This window comes from Periophthalmus magnuspinnatus, chromosome 3 (genome assembly GCF_009829125.3).
Source record: "Periophthalmus magnuspinnatus isolate fPerMag1 chromosome 3, fPerMag1.2.pri, whole genome shotgun sequence".
Classification (NCBI taxonomy): domain Eukaryota; kingdom Metazoa; phylum Chordata; class Actinopteri; order Gobiiformes; family Gobiidae; genus Periophthalmus; species Periophthalmus magnuspinnatus.
In genome coordinates, this window is record NC_047128.1 from 11,586,180 (window position 1) to 11,599,400 (window position 13,221).

Below are 13,221 nucleotides of genomic sequence, written 5' to 3' on the forward strand. Positions count from 1 at the left end.
AAAATATATGTTATTGACATCTCCTCTGACTTTCCCTCTGCACAGGTACCTGTTCTGGACTGACTGGGGGCACATAGCAAAGATCGAGCGCTCTCATTTGGACGGATCAGACCGAAAAGTCCTGATTAACACAGATCTGGGCTGGCCCAACGGACTCACTCTGGACTACGACACACGCAGGTATTAGATTTATACTGTTTTTAGTAAGTGATTTCTATTTAAAGCATTTTATCATTATTATTTCATACATGTGCAATGTTGCATACTTTTGACACCTTTACATTTCCCACATAATGATTATGAGATCACATTTTGAAATTTGATTAGCTCATACTTCCCAAGAAGGCTCCGGGCTTCACTTTATTCTGTGTGGCATGTTCTCCTTGTGTCTGTGTGGCGTTTGCATGTTCTCCCTGTTTCTGTGTGGAGATTGCATTTTCCCCCTGTGTCTGGGTGGCTTTTTTTCACTCTGGTTTCCTCCATCAACAGAAAACATACACGATAGGGCAAATCCTCCACAGCTAAGATCATAGAGATGGGTACCAGAGTCCTCTTCCTGCCAGGTTTAAACCAGAGGCACTGGTTAAACGATGGGTCAAATGAATTTCCCTCATGATGGATCAATAAAGTGCACCTTATCAAATCTGACAGAAATGTGCTTAAATGTGCTGTGGTTTTGGTTCAAATAACCCACACATTTGAATGGACTGTCTTTTACAACATAAATATGTGGAGTGACTTTAGCATCTTTAAGGTTCTTTTTTTTAATATAGTCGTTGTTCCAAATGTATTTCATTACCAGTTAATATTTCAGCCACATTATAATCCATGAGTTTTCGTGTTGAACTTTACATTTGTGCACAGGATTTTCTGGGTGGACGCTCACTTGGATCGCATTGAGAGTTCAGATCTGAACGGGAAACTGCGTCAGATCCTCGTCAGCCCTGTCTCCCACCCATTCGCTCTGACACAGGTAGAGCCCGTCCCCTCCGGCTGTCAATCACTGCTAAGCTCCTCCCCCTCTGCTGCTTTCTGCTCACCTGCATTTTCACCCTGCCACCCCCCCCCACGCTTTATGCCAACAGGAGTGGAATGTTATGTTTTTACACTGTACAAAAGAGCACCAATTTGGTTTTGTTCATGTGTATTACTGAACTGTTTAATTTATAGGAACAAAAAAAAACCTTAAAGGGCCCGTATTACGCTATTTTCTGATCTATATTTTAATGTTGTTTAATGTTGTTATTATCAAAAACATACCTGAAGTTGTGTTTTGTTTCATTTACATGTGTGTAACTTACAAACATGCACATGCCCTTCTCTCAAACAGAAAACACCCCATCTTGTGATGTCATGTTGTAATACAGGAAGTGCCCCACTGTGTTTTTAAACTATATAGCTTTACTAGAATCATTTTGAAAACCAGTTTATGACATTATAAGATGGAACAGAGTATTTTGAGCTTTGGAGATGTTTGAGTAATCCTTTATTAGTCTGTCTACACAACTCCAGATATGTTTTATTATAACATGGCTTAAAGCTCACGAGAATCCATTTTGCGTAATATAGGACCTTTAAATTGTACGTGGCTCTTACTTGAACACATTTGAAAGTTGCATGCTCACTCTTGTTTTAGTATCACATTTTGGTGGCGCTTAAAGCTACACTATATAACTTTTCAGGTGGAGCTTATGCCACCTGCTTGTTTCCAAGGCGATCTTGTTCCTCTGCCTAGAATGTAGTGCCCCTTTAATGCCCTGTTCACAATTGAAATATTGGTTAGAGTAGTATTTATTTAATATTTTATAATGTTTACCAAATAACATGTTTACCAAAGTGAGTGCAAGACGCATAAATGATACACTGATGCATACAAAATACTTAAAATCTTTGGCTTTATAGTGCCATTCAAGACACTCAAATGTATTATTCACTAACCGATGAGCTAATTTAGTGGTCACAGCTGCCCTGGGGCAGACTGACAGAAGTGAGAAGCTACCAACCTGTGCCATTGGCTCCTCTGACCACAAATCACTCACTGATGGACCACATACTGGTCAAGAAGCATAAGAACATAAATCTTTACCCAATTTAATCAATGAAAAATTTTAAAGGCAGTATTATGAGGTAAGACATTATAATAACTACTCTATTTACAACCTTAATAAAGTACAAACAAAGACTGCATTATAATGAATAAATACCAATATATCATGCTTAGTAAGCACTTCATTAATACTCTCACCCAACCTCAGCCCTCACCCTAAGCACTTCATTAAAGCCACTGTAACCTTTAGCCCTAAAATGCTTACTGTGAGGAGGCTTGCATCTCCATAAACTAGACTCTTCTTCTGCTTGTTTCCATGGGAATGTTATTCCTTTGGCTATAATCGTCCATGGTATGGTATAAAACTTTCTCTATCTCTATGGAGAATGTTCCAGTATGGTTTTAACTCTGGATGCACTGATCCAGCTTTTTCAGCTCTGATACCGAGTCTGATACTTAAGTATATCTGCCGATATCTGATATCAAGACTTTCACAAACATAAAATAAGATAATACTCATCCAGATGTGTTATTTATCTCTAAAGTAACTACACAACAACTGAAGATAAATGAAAATTCAAAGATTATGAGACTTTCCGGGTCAACTATGACCAGTAAATCATCTTATTACATAAAATGTACGTATGTCCAACCAGAATATTGGCTGAACCAATATCCATTATCCAGAGCATTTGTCCATATTGGCACTGACATCTGATACTAGTATTAGATCAGTGCATTCCTAGTTTTAACTTTCTATTTCCATGGAATTATGCAGATGACATGCCACCTCCAGAAAGTTGCTTACTGTCTCTTTTAAGTAGTTACTAAGCCTGAATTATTCTGAATAAGCTATTTGTTAATTATGAACTAAGTCTTTGTTTATGCTTTATTAAGGCTAATTTAGGTGTAGTTATTGTTAAGTGTTCCCCATTATTTGAATCGGCAAAACACTCCCTCCTGTCTGCATCTGCTCCTGCTGCTTTTGCCTGGCCTCATGCCTCATACTGTGATCATCTTCTGTTCAATCATTTTTCTCATCCCCTCTCCTTCCTTGTCTCCTCTCTCCTTGTCTCCTCTCTCCTTGTCTCCTTGTCTCCTCGTCTCCTCTCTTTTCTTCCTGGTCCCTAGTCGAAGCCGGTGTCCTCCCCTCTAACCCCTTTCTCCCGACTCTCGCAGCAAGACCGATGGATCTACTGGACGGACTGGCAGACCAAGTCCATCCAGCGCGTGGATAAGCACACAGGGAGGAACAAGGAGACAGTACTGGCCAATGTGGAGGGGCTCATGGACATTATAGTGGTGTCCCCAAACAGACAAACTGGTAAGGGAGGATGGGAGATTATCGGAGAAAAAATGGCAGGAGATAACTATACATAGACCTTTGTGTGGAGTCCCGTTGTAAAAGATATTCAGATACTGATCAATACTATAACTAACATAATATAATATAATATAATTAGTTCCTCATTTGAACAAATATTTTTTTTAATTATAGTAGGTATATGAATGGTATGAGATTGAGTATCAACCCTTTTTCTTTTGATAACACTAGTCTGGAGCCCTTAGTCTGGAACTTGGAAAAAATCAGTTTCAACACTATATTCCCTTTAGGTAAATTTATTTGTCTGATCCCAATGCGGCTTAGGTAATGGACAGGAGATAGTACTGCTCATGAATAAAACTGGTCTGATTACTCTGTACACTGCCCCCTGCTGATCTCCCAATTTCCTTCAGGTACAAACTTGTGCGGAGTGAATAATGGAGGCTGCACTCACCTCTGTTTCGCCAAAACCAACAGCTTCGTCTGCGCTTGTCCTGATGAACCAGACGGACGGCCCTGTTCCACTAGTGAGTCAAAGATTCATCAAGATTATCAAAAGCGCTTCAAAGTACTTACTTATATTTATTTTTTTAGTTTCAGGTTTTGTGCCCACGTCTCCGGCTAAAGGCATCAGCAGCACCCCGGTCCCCAAGAAACCCAAGTCTCCCACAGATCGTCCCAGAGCAGGAGCAGCCACCAAGTACGTACAAGGGTTTATTCACAAAGGGGTGTCAAATGTATCAGAAAATTAGATACTCATTTGAACAAGTATCATTACTAAAAAAGTCACATTCATGGGACAGAAGTGAACCTTTTCTGAACAGCTTTAGAATGATCTTGAGCTGTATTAGGACAAGTATAACACCACATAGACTAGTGTACACCCATGGACCACTATGGAAATTACCTTGGCCTCTGAGGTGGATTCACAGGCAGGGCTGGAGCTCTTGTTCATTTTGACCATTTGTAATTGTTTGAAGGAAGAATACATTGATGTTGACTTGGGGTGCAATAACACAACACACACCACATCAAAACTGGGACTATACCTGGAGCTAAACCAGGACTAGATCAGGACAAGACCACAATTCGAAACAGTCTCATAGAGAGTAATTCTACGTTGCTGTCTGCCCCAGTATTTCACAAACATGTATACACTCATCTCAAACTTTTTAGCCCATAATAACCACATGGACAGCTCAAGACCACTGCTGCAAAATGAAACAAATATTATAATTTGAATGTAAAATAAAATGCCATTATTTTAGTAGTTTATTGTTATTTTGCCCAACACTGAACCCATGCTTTACAGTACATCTTCACTAATTACCATTTATGTATTTAAACAAAATGAGTGAAAAGAAGTCAAAAGAGTTGGGGATTATTCTTGACTTCATGTGCTATAATTGTCAGCTAAACTATGTGTGTGTTTTTGCTGCAGCTGCACAGACAAGAATGAAGAGGGCTGTCTGACCAATAGTGTGATGACCGCTCCTCATGGTATGCACTGGCTTTATATTTTACACAGAAAAGCCACAATGTCTCCAGGAAAACAGTCTGATACATTTTTCCAAAGTCGATTATATTGTATTTCTTTTTTGCAGGAGAAAGCCTACACATCAGTTATGTCATTGGAGGAGTCCTGACCATTCTGGCCATTCTCATCCTCATCGCTGCTTTCATTATTTACAGGCAGGTTCTTCTTTTAGGTTTAACTGACAGATAAAATTCAATTTTGGTCTGGATATGTTTCACCACCCAAGGGGCCTCTTCAGTTCAGGAAACTGGTCATTGCCTTGACAGCAGATGTTGGTAAAGTAGCCAAAAATTGTGCTCAATAAGAGTAACGCTACTTCAAAATAATATTGTTCAAGTAGAAGTACAAAGTAGTGGGCCAAGACTCAAGTAAGAGTAGAAAACTATTTGGGAAAAGTACTGAAGTAAGAGTAAATTATAGAGTAACTGTCAGGATGTAACATCTGATTTATAATTTGAAGTTGATGTAATGTGATTGACAAAACAAGAAATGAAGCACAGAATGTGGTATTTTCAAAGGATAGACACAAAAATGAACCAAACTGAATCATATCTGAAGGAGCTGCAAGAAAGGCAAATGTTCAAATCATTTCATATTGTCGACATAAAGCTCAAGTCACTTTAGACTTAGTCACAGAGGGAAGAGGAGCCACAACTTTTAATCAAATAAGAGTAAAATTACTTCAATAAAAATATTACTCAAATTATAGTAAAAGAATGCTGCTTGAAAAGTACTACCCACCTCTGCTTCTCTGAACTGAAGAAGCCTCTTGGATAAGTGGCGAAATGTATTGACTTTTGTCCATTTGAGTGTATTCAATTTTCTTTTGCAAATGAAACTACCTGGAATGTGAGGCATTACACAGATACCAGTAAAAACACAGGTTTTCAAATTATTCTTGTTCTTTCACAGACATAAAAAGTCGAAGTTTGCCGACCCGGGGGTGAGTAACTTGACGTACAGTAACCCCTCGTACAGGACATCCACACAGGAAGTCAAGATCGAGGCATCGCAAAAACCGCCCATTTACAACCAGCTCAGATACAAAAGAGAGGTAAATATATCCACACAAACAGAACTAGTATTTTGGCATTCAAAATAAAATACTTTGCGCTAAATACTCTATGCTAGTTCCTATTGTTAACACATTTTCCACAACTACAGCTGAATCACCCGTACAACTCGCTGTCCCCCTTTATATTTTGATCATCACTGTGGTACCAGGTACAGACTGCATGAAGGTTTTGTTGTCCTAAAGACTTTTGATGTGGAAAAAAGTTTAACTTTCTGCAACATGATCGATTGGAGCTGTGGTTGTTTTTTAAAGATAGCATTAGTAATTAACTGTATGAATAAAACTGTGTATTCATGAGATGTTAATTCGTTCAGTGTTTCTACTAACAAATTGATTTGGCCATGGTTTGTTTTGAAGTTTCAAAGTTTTAACAAATCCTGTTGTTATGCTCAGTCTGAGTCATATCACACAATCAAATGAAGGGACCTAACGGGGGTCCACACTTGGGCACTTTAGACTCCAGGCCTATGTGGATTTTGTATTTATTTTTTTGTATTTTATAATATTGGCTCCTTCAAATAAGGGTAACCGACAAGTGCTGCTTTTTTTGTCTGGTGGCATTCCCTGCTTGTGGGAATTGACACCTCATCCGTAGCAAAAAATATGTTTTTGCTGTCGCTCCACCAATAACTATTGATACTTTAGCAGTTACTATGGATACACACCACTGTCAAAAACATTTTGACTCTTCCAATCAGGCACATGATCTCTTAGGCTGGAATCAAAATGAGATATTTCTTAAAGCTGGGATACCTGATCTCATTCTTTAATTATAAATTAATTAATTCCCCCTCCATACAGCAGTTGTCTTATTTGCTGTGCAATGGCAGTTCCAGTTTTCAACCTTATGAAAAAAGCAGTCCTAAAGCCACTCACCCATAAATCCATGCATGTGAATATTAATGATGTGCTAAAGGGTTTGTGAGAGCAAACATATTTTAAATACAGACTCCTCCTTTTGCAGTTTGAAAATCTGGTAATGCAGCTTTAAGAGAGTTGGTCAACGAAGATGTTATATTAGAGTCTATTTTTAGTTTATTTTTAAGTATATTTTTTAAATTATTTTAAACTATTTATCTATTATCTTGTTTTATTGCATGCACCATTTTCCTTCTGTTCTTTAACTGTCGGTGCAATACTGGATTTTATCTTGTCTTAAGGTACTGTGCTGGTAATAGTATTAGTGCATGGACCTTTATACAATGGATTTAAACAACACATTTTCAGTAGTCAATATGAGCGTTCATGGTTCTGTTTAGGTGATTGATTTTCAAAAAAAAGGTGAATGTGACAAACTGCTGACTGTGTGAGAGACTTGTTTGCATGGACCTTTATCCTACTCTATTTACCCAGTCATAGTACATTCTAAGAAAGGATAGACGTGTTACCTGCTCTCAAATCAACTTTACCTATCCCATTTTCCCTTGAGACTTCACTAACCCCTCTGTCTGTCTCAGGGCGGTGTGGACGGGAGCTACACTAAGGAGAAGATCCGTATCGTGGAGGGCGTGTGTCTCCTGTCCAATGAGGAGCTTTACTGGGACGACCAGATCAAACAGATCAAACCATCAAGAGGCCTACACACCTGCATGAGGACAGACACCGTGTCCCTCCAAACCTCCAGCGCCTCCCTGGACGACGGAGAGACCGAGCAGCTGCTACAGGAGGAGGCATCCGAATGCTCCTCCATTAACACCCTCACCCCCCTCACCCCCTCGGCCCTCACCCCCACGCGCCACGCCCACCCCAACATGGCCGACACGGGCTGGGCCTCTCACCGCAAACCCTCCACGGAGAGCGAGGTCTGAGCCAGGGACACAGGGACATTCAATACAAGCTCTGGAGTGGGAGACTGTATGCAAAGATGGGCACATGAAGCACATGAAGCAGATAAGTAGTAATGGCACTTAGAAGTAAACTGCATATTTCAATTTAAAGTGTACAATAACATGTTTTTAAATATAGTCCAGTAAAGTATGTGATGTTTTAGGTTAGATGATTAGGAAATACACATATTAGTTATACATATATTTAAAAAGAAAAAAATAGCAAGTCAAAACAATCTTTGAATGGTCAGAAGTCTTCAATATGGCGTTTATAACAAGAAAAAGTCATGTGACAGTAAATCCATGTATATTGGTTTAATTGCTAACAATAGCATAGAAATTCCTTGACCAGTACACAATGCCTTCTCAGTGCACATGATTTTTATCAAAGTCAAGTCCAGATGATTCTATATACAGTAGTTTAATTATATTTGAGGAATATTGTACTAACCAGCTACAAGAGAATATTAAGATTCGCATTTACAAACATGTGTCCATCTTTATGTACAGTCTAACAACTCAAAAGTTCAACAAAAGCTATGATTGTCAAGCTAATGGTACGAACTACACAACCTCATCCACAAATGTACTTTTCCCATCACAACTGGAGCACCGTCCTGTCTAAACCTCCTCTCCACTCCCTGGGCTCTTGGAGCTATGGACTCCAAACGGTATCTGCAGAGGGACAAAGCCAGGACTTATCTCTGCGACTTTGGTCTAAAATAGAAACTCTGTAACGACAACGCCCTCTAATGCCACTTGTCTTTATAAACTGTATTTATAGACATTTTTTTGTAATTTTTTGGAGCGTGGACACAGTTGAAAATGGTGCGTATCTGGCGCAGCAAGACCCAGGATTTCTGTATTTATGAAAAAGGTGCCAAAGTTGTGTTTTACTTCAACATTTCATATCCTAATTATTATTAATATATCTTTGTAATAGTGTGTTTGAAATAGGGCTGGACAATTGATGCAACTTCCGTGCAAATTGAATGCAATGTTGTCTATAGCAGGTTAGCTACAAGTAACCCTAAGTAACCCTTATGTTTGGTCAAAACGGTGCACAGTATATTACCATGTCTGTCATGGCTGCATTAGACTAAATGCTAAAGGTCTTGATCTTTAACATTAACGGCAGCATCACATTAATACATTGAACCTTATGGACTTCTTTTACAGTGGAGTTTGCTATCTGCTATGTACAGCATCGGGTAATATAATAATTGCTAATTGCTAATTACAGGGCTGGGTACCATTTAAAAGTGATGGCTGATAACAGGAATTTAAATTTCGATGATAACGAGTAAACCTGGGGGCATGTATCATAATATCAGACCAGTAGTGATTTACAATGTGTTTTATATTAAATGCAATGAAACTCATTTGCAATTAGGTTTAAAAGGTACACTATGTAACTTGCCTGATCTGCCATCAGCTTGTCTACGTGAATATATATATTGCTTTGCCTGAACTGTTCCGCAGTATGGCGTTAAACTAAAGTCTTGTTTTGTTTTTGTTTGTTTGTTTTTTTGTTTTTTTTGTTTGTTTGTTTTTTCAATCACAGGCGTTATTGCTAAAATAATACATACATCGTTACTATGACTAACTGAATCAGCTTGCCTCTCCACAGATCTGACTTGCAACTTTGCCTGTTCTCATCGCCTGCTTGTGTCCATGGAGATAGATAATCAGTTTAAGATTAATGCCATACTGCGGAAAATGTTTTAAATGTTCACTGCAGTAGCTTACTACCAGTGATGTGCACATACCTACACTTCTTATAATGCCATACTGTGGAACAATTTCGGCAAAGCAATTACAGTTCTATAGAGACGAGCAGGACAACCATGAATGTTACATTGTGCAAATTTAAGTTTTGATATATTTGCATGGCAATTGACACCTCATCCTTATCAAAAAATATGTTTTGATATCGCTTCACCCATCACTATTGATACTTTGCAGTGACATCATACTGGAGGTGTTCGACATGTATCTCTATGGCTGAATGTTCAGCAGTTACCATGGAGACACAATGCACATTATTAGCTAACTTTTTTTTTTAAGTTTTAAAAGTACAATGGATTCAAACAACTCATTTTCAGTTAATATGAGTAGTCAAGTAGTCAAAATGAGAGTGATTAACTAAAAAACTGTTGTCTAATGCTAGCTAGCTTGTGACTGTAGTTTTATGTGTGAGAGCCTTGTTTAACAGCACATATCAGCTCATCAGTTGCAGTTCAGTTCTGTATGGTCAGATTGTGTTAAAATAAACCTCAGATTAAAGCCTAACAGACCTTCAGACAGAGCAGAGCCTCCAGCTGACATCACACCCCCAGGGAATGTTGTTCGCATGAGCTGCAAAGTATCAATATTCAATACATATTTGCAATACCTGAAAAGTCATTTTGGTACCTATGCCTAGTAACCCTTTTGTAGTGTTTGTCTCAGGACCCACCAGGAATACAAACTTCAAAACATGACTCTTAACTGCCCAGCCATTCACAAATGCTGAGGTGGTCACAAACTCCTGTCTGCATTTCAATTCATTGTCACCGGACTGGAAGACTTAGATATTTAGCTGCTCTAGTTGCCTTAAAAAGTGTACATATCCTGGGTATATATTTAAAACTATTGTACTTTGTCAAATACTATGTTTTTTGCAGAGAATTACTGACACACTTTCTGTTGCTCTACACCTGCAGTTACTGGTACATTGTGAGTAGTGAGATGCCATTGAATACATTAATTTATCGCATGGAGAGATATACACATTACTTTTGTCTGATGTTTAAAATAAGGTACTGAAATATTATTACCGTATATGAACATATGGGTAGAAAAACAGTAGAAACCTGTATTTTATATTGTGGATTTTGCTGCTAGACGAAGCACTGAGGCCAATGGGTCCTGGCAGCTACACACTCGGCTCTGGGTTAGAATAAGTCCTGAAACATTTGGGAGGAAAGAGCGGTCCATGGAGAGAGCATTAAAGGGCCCATATGACGCTGTTTTCTTCACCGTTATAATGTTGTTTCCTTATCACAAACATACCTGGAGTTGTATTTGGTTTCACACATGTTTAACACACAAATCCTGCATATTTAGGCTGAGTTTTCTCTCAAACGGAAGACACTCTGTTCCACCTTGTGATCTCATGTGGTAATGCAAGTGCTCCGCTGTGTTTTAAAACTCCATACACCTTCACTACAATCATTTGGGTGATTTTAGCTCTGGAATTGCCCATCTCTACTGAATTAAACATAAAAGGTAGCTGTTAACTTGAAAACTATCACTTCATGACATCACAAGGTGGAACAGAGCATTTTGAGCTTTGGAGATGTAGAACGTTTCTCAAACATGTGTGAATGAAATAAAACACAACTCCAGGTATGTTTTTGAGGAGGTTACAGCATTATAACACGGCTGAAAGCTCACAAGAGGCAGTTTTGCTTAATATAGGAGATTTTAAGAGATTTTAATATTTTAGAAGAACAACTATTTAATTTGAATGAAATGAGCATTTTAACCAACAACTAATGACAAGCAAACCAGGTCAACAAACAGAATATTGCTATACATCTGAATAAGCATTTCTAAAGAGAGCCACTCAATTGTATCACTTGTTTTATATATACTGTGAGGGAGTGACGAAAAATAATGATTTATATGTGTCAAATTTTGTATACAAATGTATGGATTTTTCCTTTGTTCATTGAAAAACATGTTAGCTTGTTAACTTGTTACAGAATGCCATTGCAGTTTTGGGGTAAGAATTCCTAGAAAATTCCCCAAAAACTCCAGAAATCTCCAGAACGTATCGTATACACTAATTTGGGACTTAACTTAATTTGTTTGATATTCCAATTACATAAGAAATAAATGACAAAACAAGTACAAGATATTATTTGGCTTTCCGAGTACCACCAGATCCAAACCAGGACCACTACCACCAGGCTGCAATTGGGCTAAACCGGTTCTAAAGGAGACTAAACCGTAGATAGCTAGTTTTAAAAACTGGTTCACTTTAAAAAGGACAAACACATTCAATGAAGTGAATACATAAAACAGCCCATAGTCTGAGCTGTTTCATATGAACTCTGAGTTGCTCTCTCCACTGATCATACTGCTTCTCCCTGTTTCTACACAGATGTATCTTAAATGTACAGACCAGACCACAGCCACATTTCTGTTGAAAATATCCTGTTCATTTGTATATTCTTTTGTACAAAGGGATCTCATGTTTTATTATTATTATTATTATTATTATTATTATTATTATTATTATAGCAGCCTTGTACTATTCTTACTCACTGGAAAAGACATGTTTTGTTGCTGGAATCTTTTAACCACTGTTTTTCTGAGCTTTGTAAATGATGATAGGGAATATGCCAGTTATTTAATAGTGCTTTTTACCTTTGACTTCCTGACAAACTGGCCGCGTCTAGCTGTTGTAAAGTTTAACTAAAGAGGTATTTATGGATTGCTTTTGGATGTCATTTGATGTGTAAATATGAACAGACTATGATTATGTTATTTCTATGGCAGTACTAACAGCTGTGTTGTGTGACGGGGAATAATCCCTTTGCTCTTTTAATATAAAACTGCATTTCAACAAACACGTCGCTCCCATGCTTTCATGTTTGTGTCACATTACCTACGATTTGGGAAGAACAAGTACTGTGATTAGATTTGTTATTTATGTTTAAAAAGTATTCTTTTCAGAGTGCACTTCGCATACAACTCCAGGAACATTTGAGTGACTAACATGATAAACTAATGCAAGAGTCCCATGCATTTTACAGCATGTTTGTGGAGATCTGAACTACAACTACAAGATTCTTCCTTACAGAGATGGGATATTTTTGTTATTAATATTTTCTGCAGCTCAAATTTTGATTTTGATTGGATTGCGGTGTGTCCCTTATACACTTCATTATCCAAGCAAGTTCATTTTGGTCATAAACAATTTTATATTTTTTAAATTGATAGTTACAGCAAATGTACATTAAGAATCTTTCACAAGAGACTTGAGACAGTGGAGGGCAGCATCCCAATTCTCGTCTGTCGCCTCTTCTTCTCCTTGATTCCTAGTTTCCTTAGCTGTCAGTCACATGTGCCATATCAAGTGGTGTCCCATAGATCATATCCTTTGTGGAGTAAATGCTGCTGTGTATAGTTACAGGTTTAATACAATGTGACGAATATCCAGGAAGTTTTGTAGACAAAATGGCTTAGCCTTTTTTGTCCAAAGTGGCCTGGGCCTATTCACAGTAAATGCCTTACATCAGGGATCTCCAGCCTTTTTCCTCTGGTAACCTACCTTTACAAAACAAAAATTCTAGAGAGCTAGTAATTTTAGTGCTTGCAAGAAACTGAATAAATATAAGAGCCACGATCAGCCTTAGATGG

General features: G+C 38.1%; 1 protein-coding gene across 1 annotated transcript in view; it reads left to right on the forward strand.

The window, feature by feature from the left end:
• The window catches only part of lrp4 (low density lipoprotein receptor-related protein 4), a 167,581-nt gene extending 159,656 nt beyond the window's left edge, over positions 1-7,925 (forward strand). Inside the window, exons 30-38 of the mRNA XM_033987216.2 lie at positions 46-180; positions 865-973; positions 3,227-3,371; positions 3,785-3,898; positions 3,966-4,071; positions 4,813-4,871; positions 4,976-5,063; positions 5,821-5,962; positions 7,441-7,925. Coding sequence (XP_033843107.1) covers positions 46-180; positions 865-973; positions 3,227-3,371; positions 3,785-3,898; positions 3,966-4,071; positions 4,813-4,871; positions 4,976-5,063; positions 5,821-5,962; positions 7,441-7,791 — 1,249 coding nt within the window. The 3' untranslated portion in view covers positions 7,792-7,925. The remainder of the gene's footprint in view (positions 1-45; positions 181-864; positions 974-3,226; positions 3,372-3,784; positions 3,899-3,965; positions 4,072-4,812; positions 4,872-4,975; positions 5,064-5,820; positions 5,963-7,440) is intronic.
• The last annotated feature ends 5,296 nt before the right edge of the window (positions 7,926-13,221 follow it).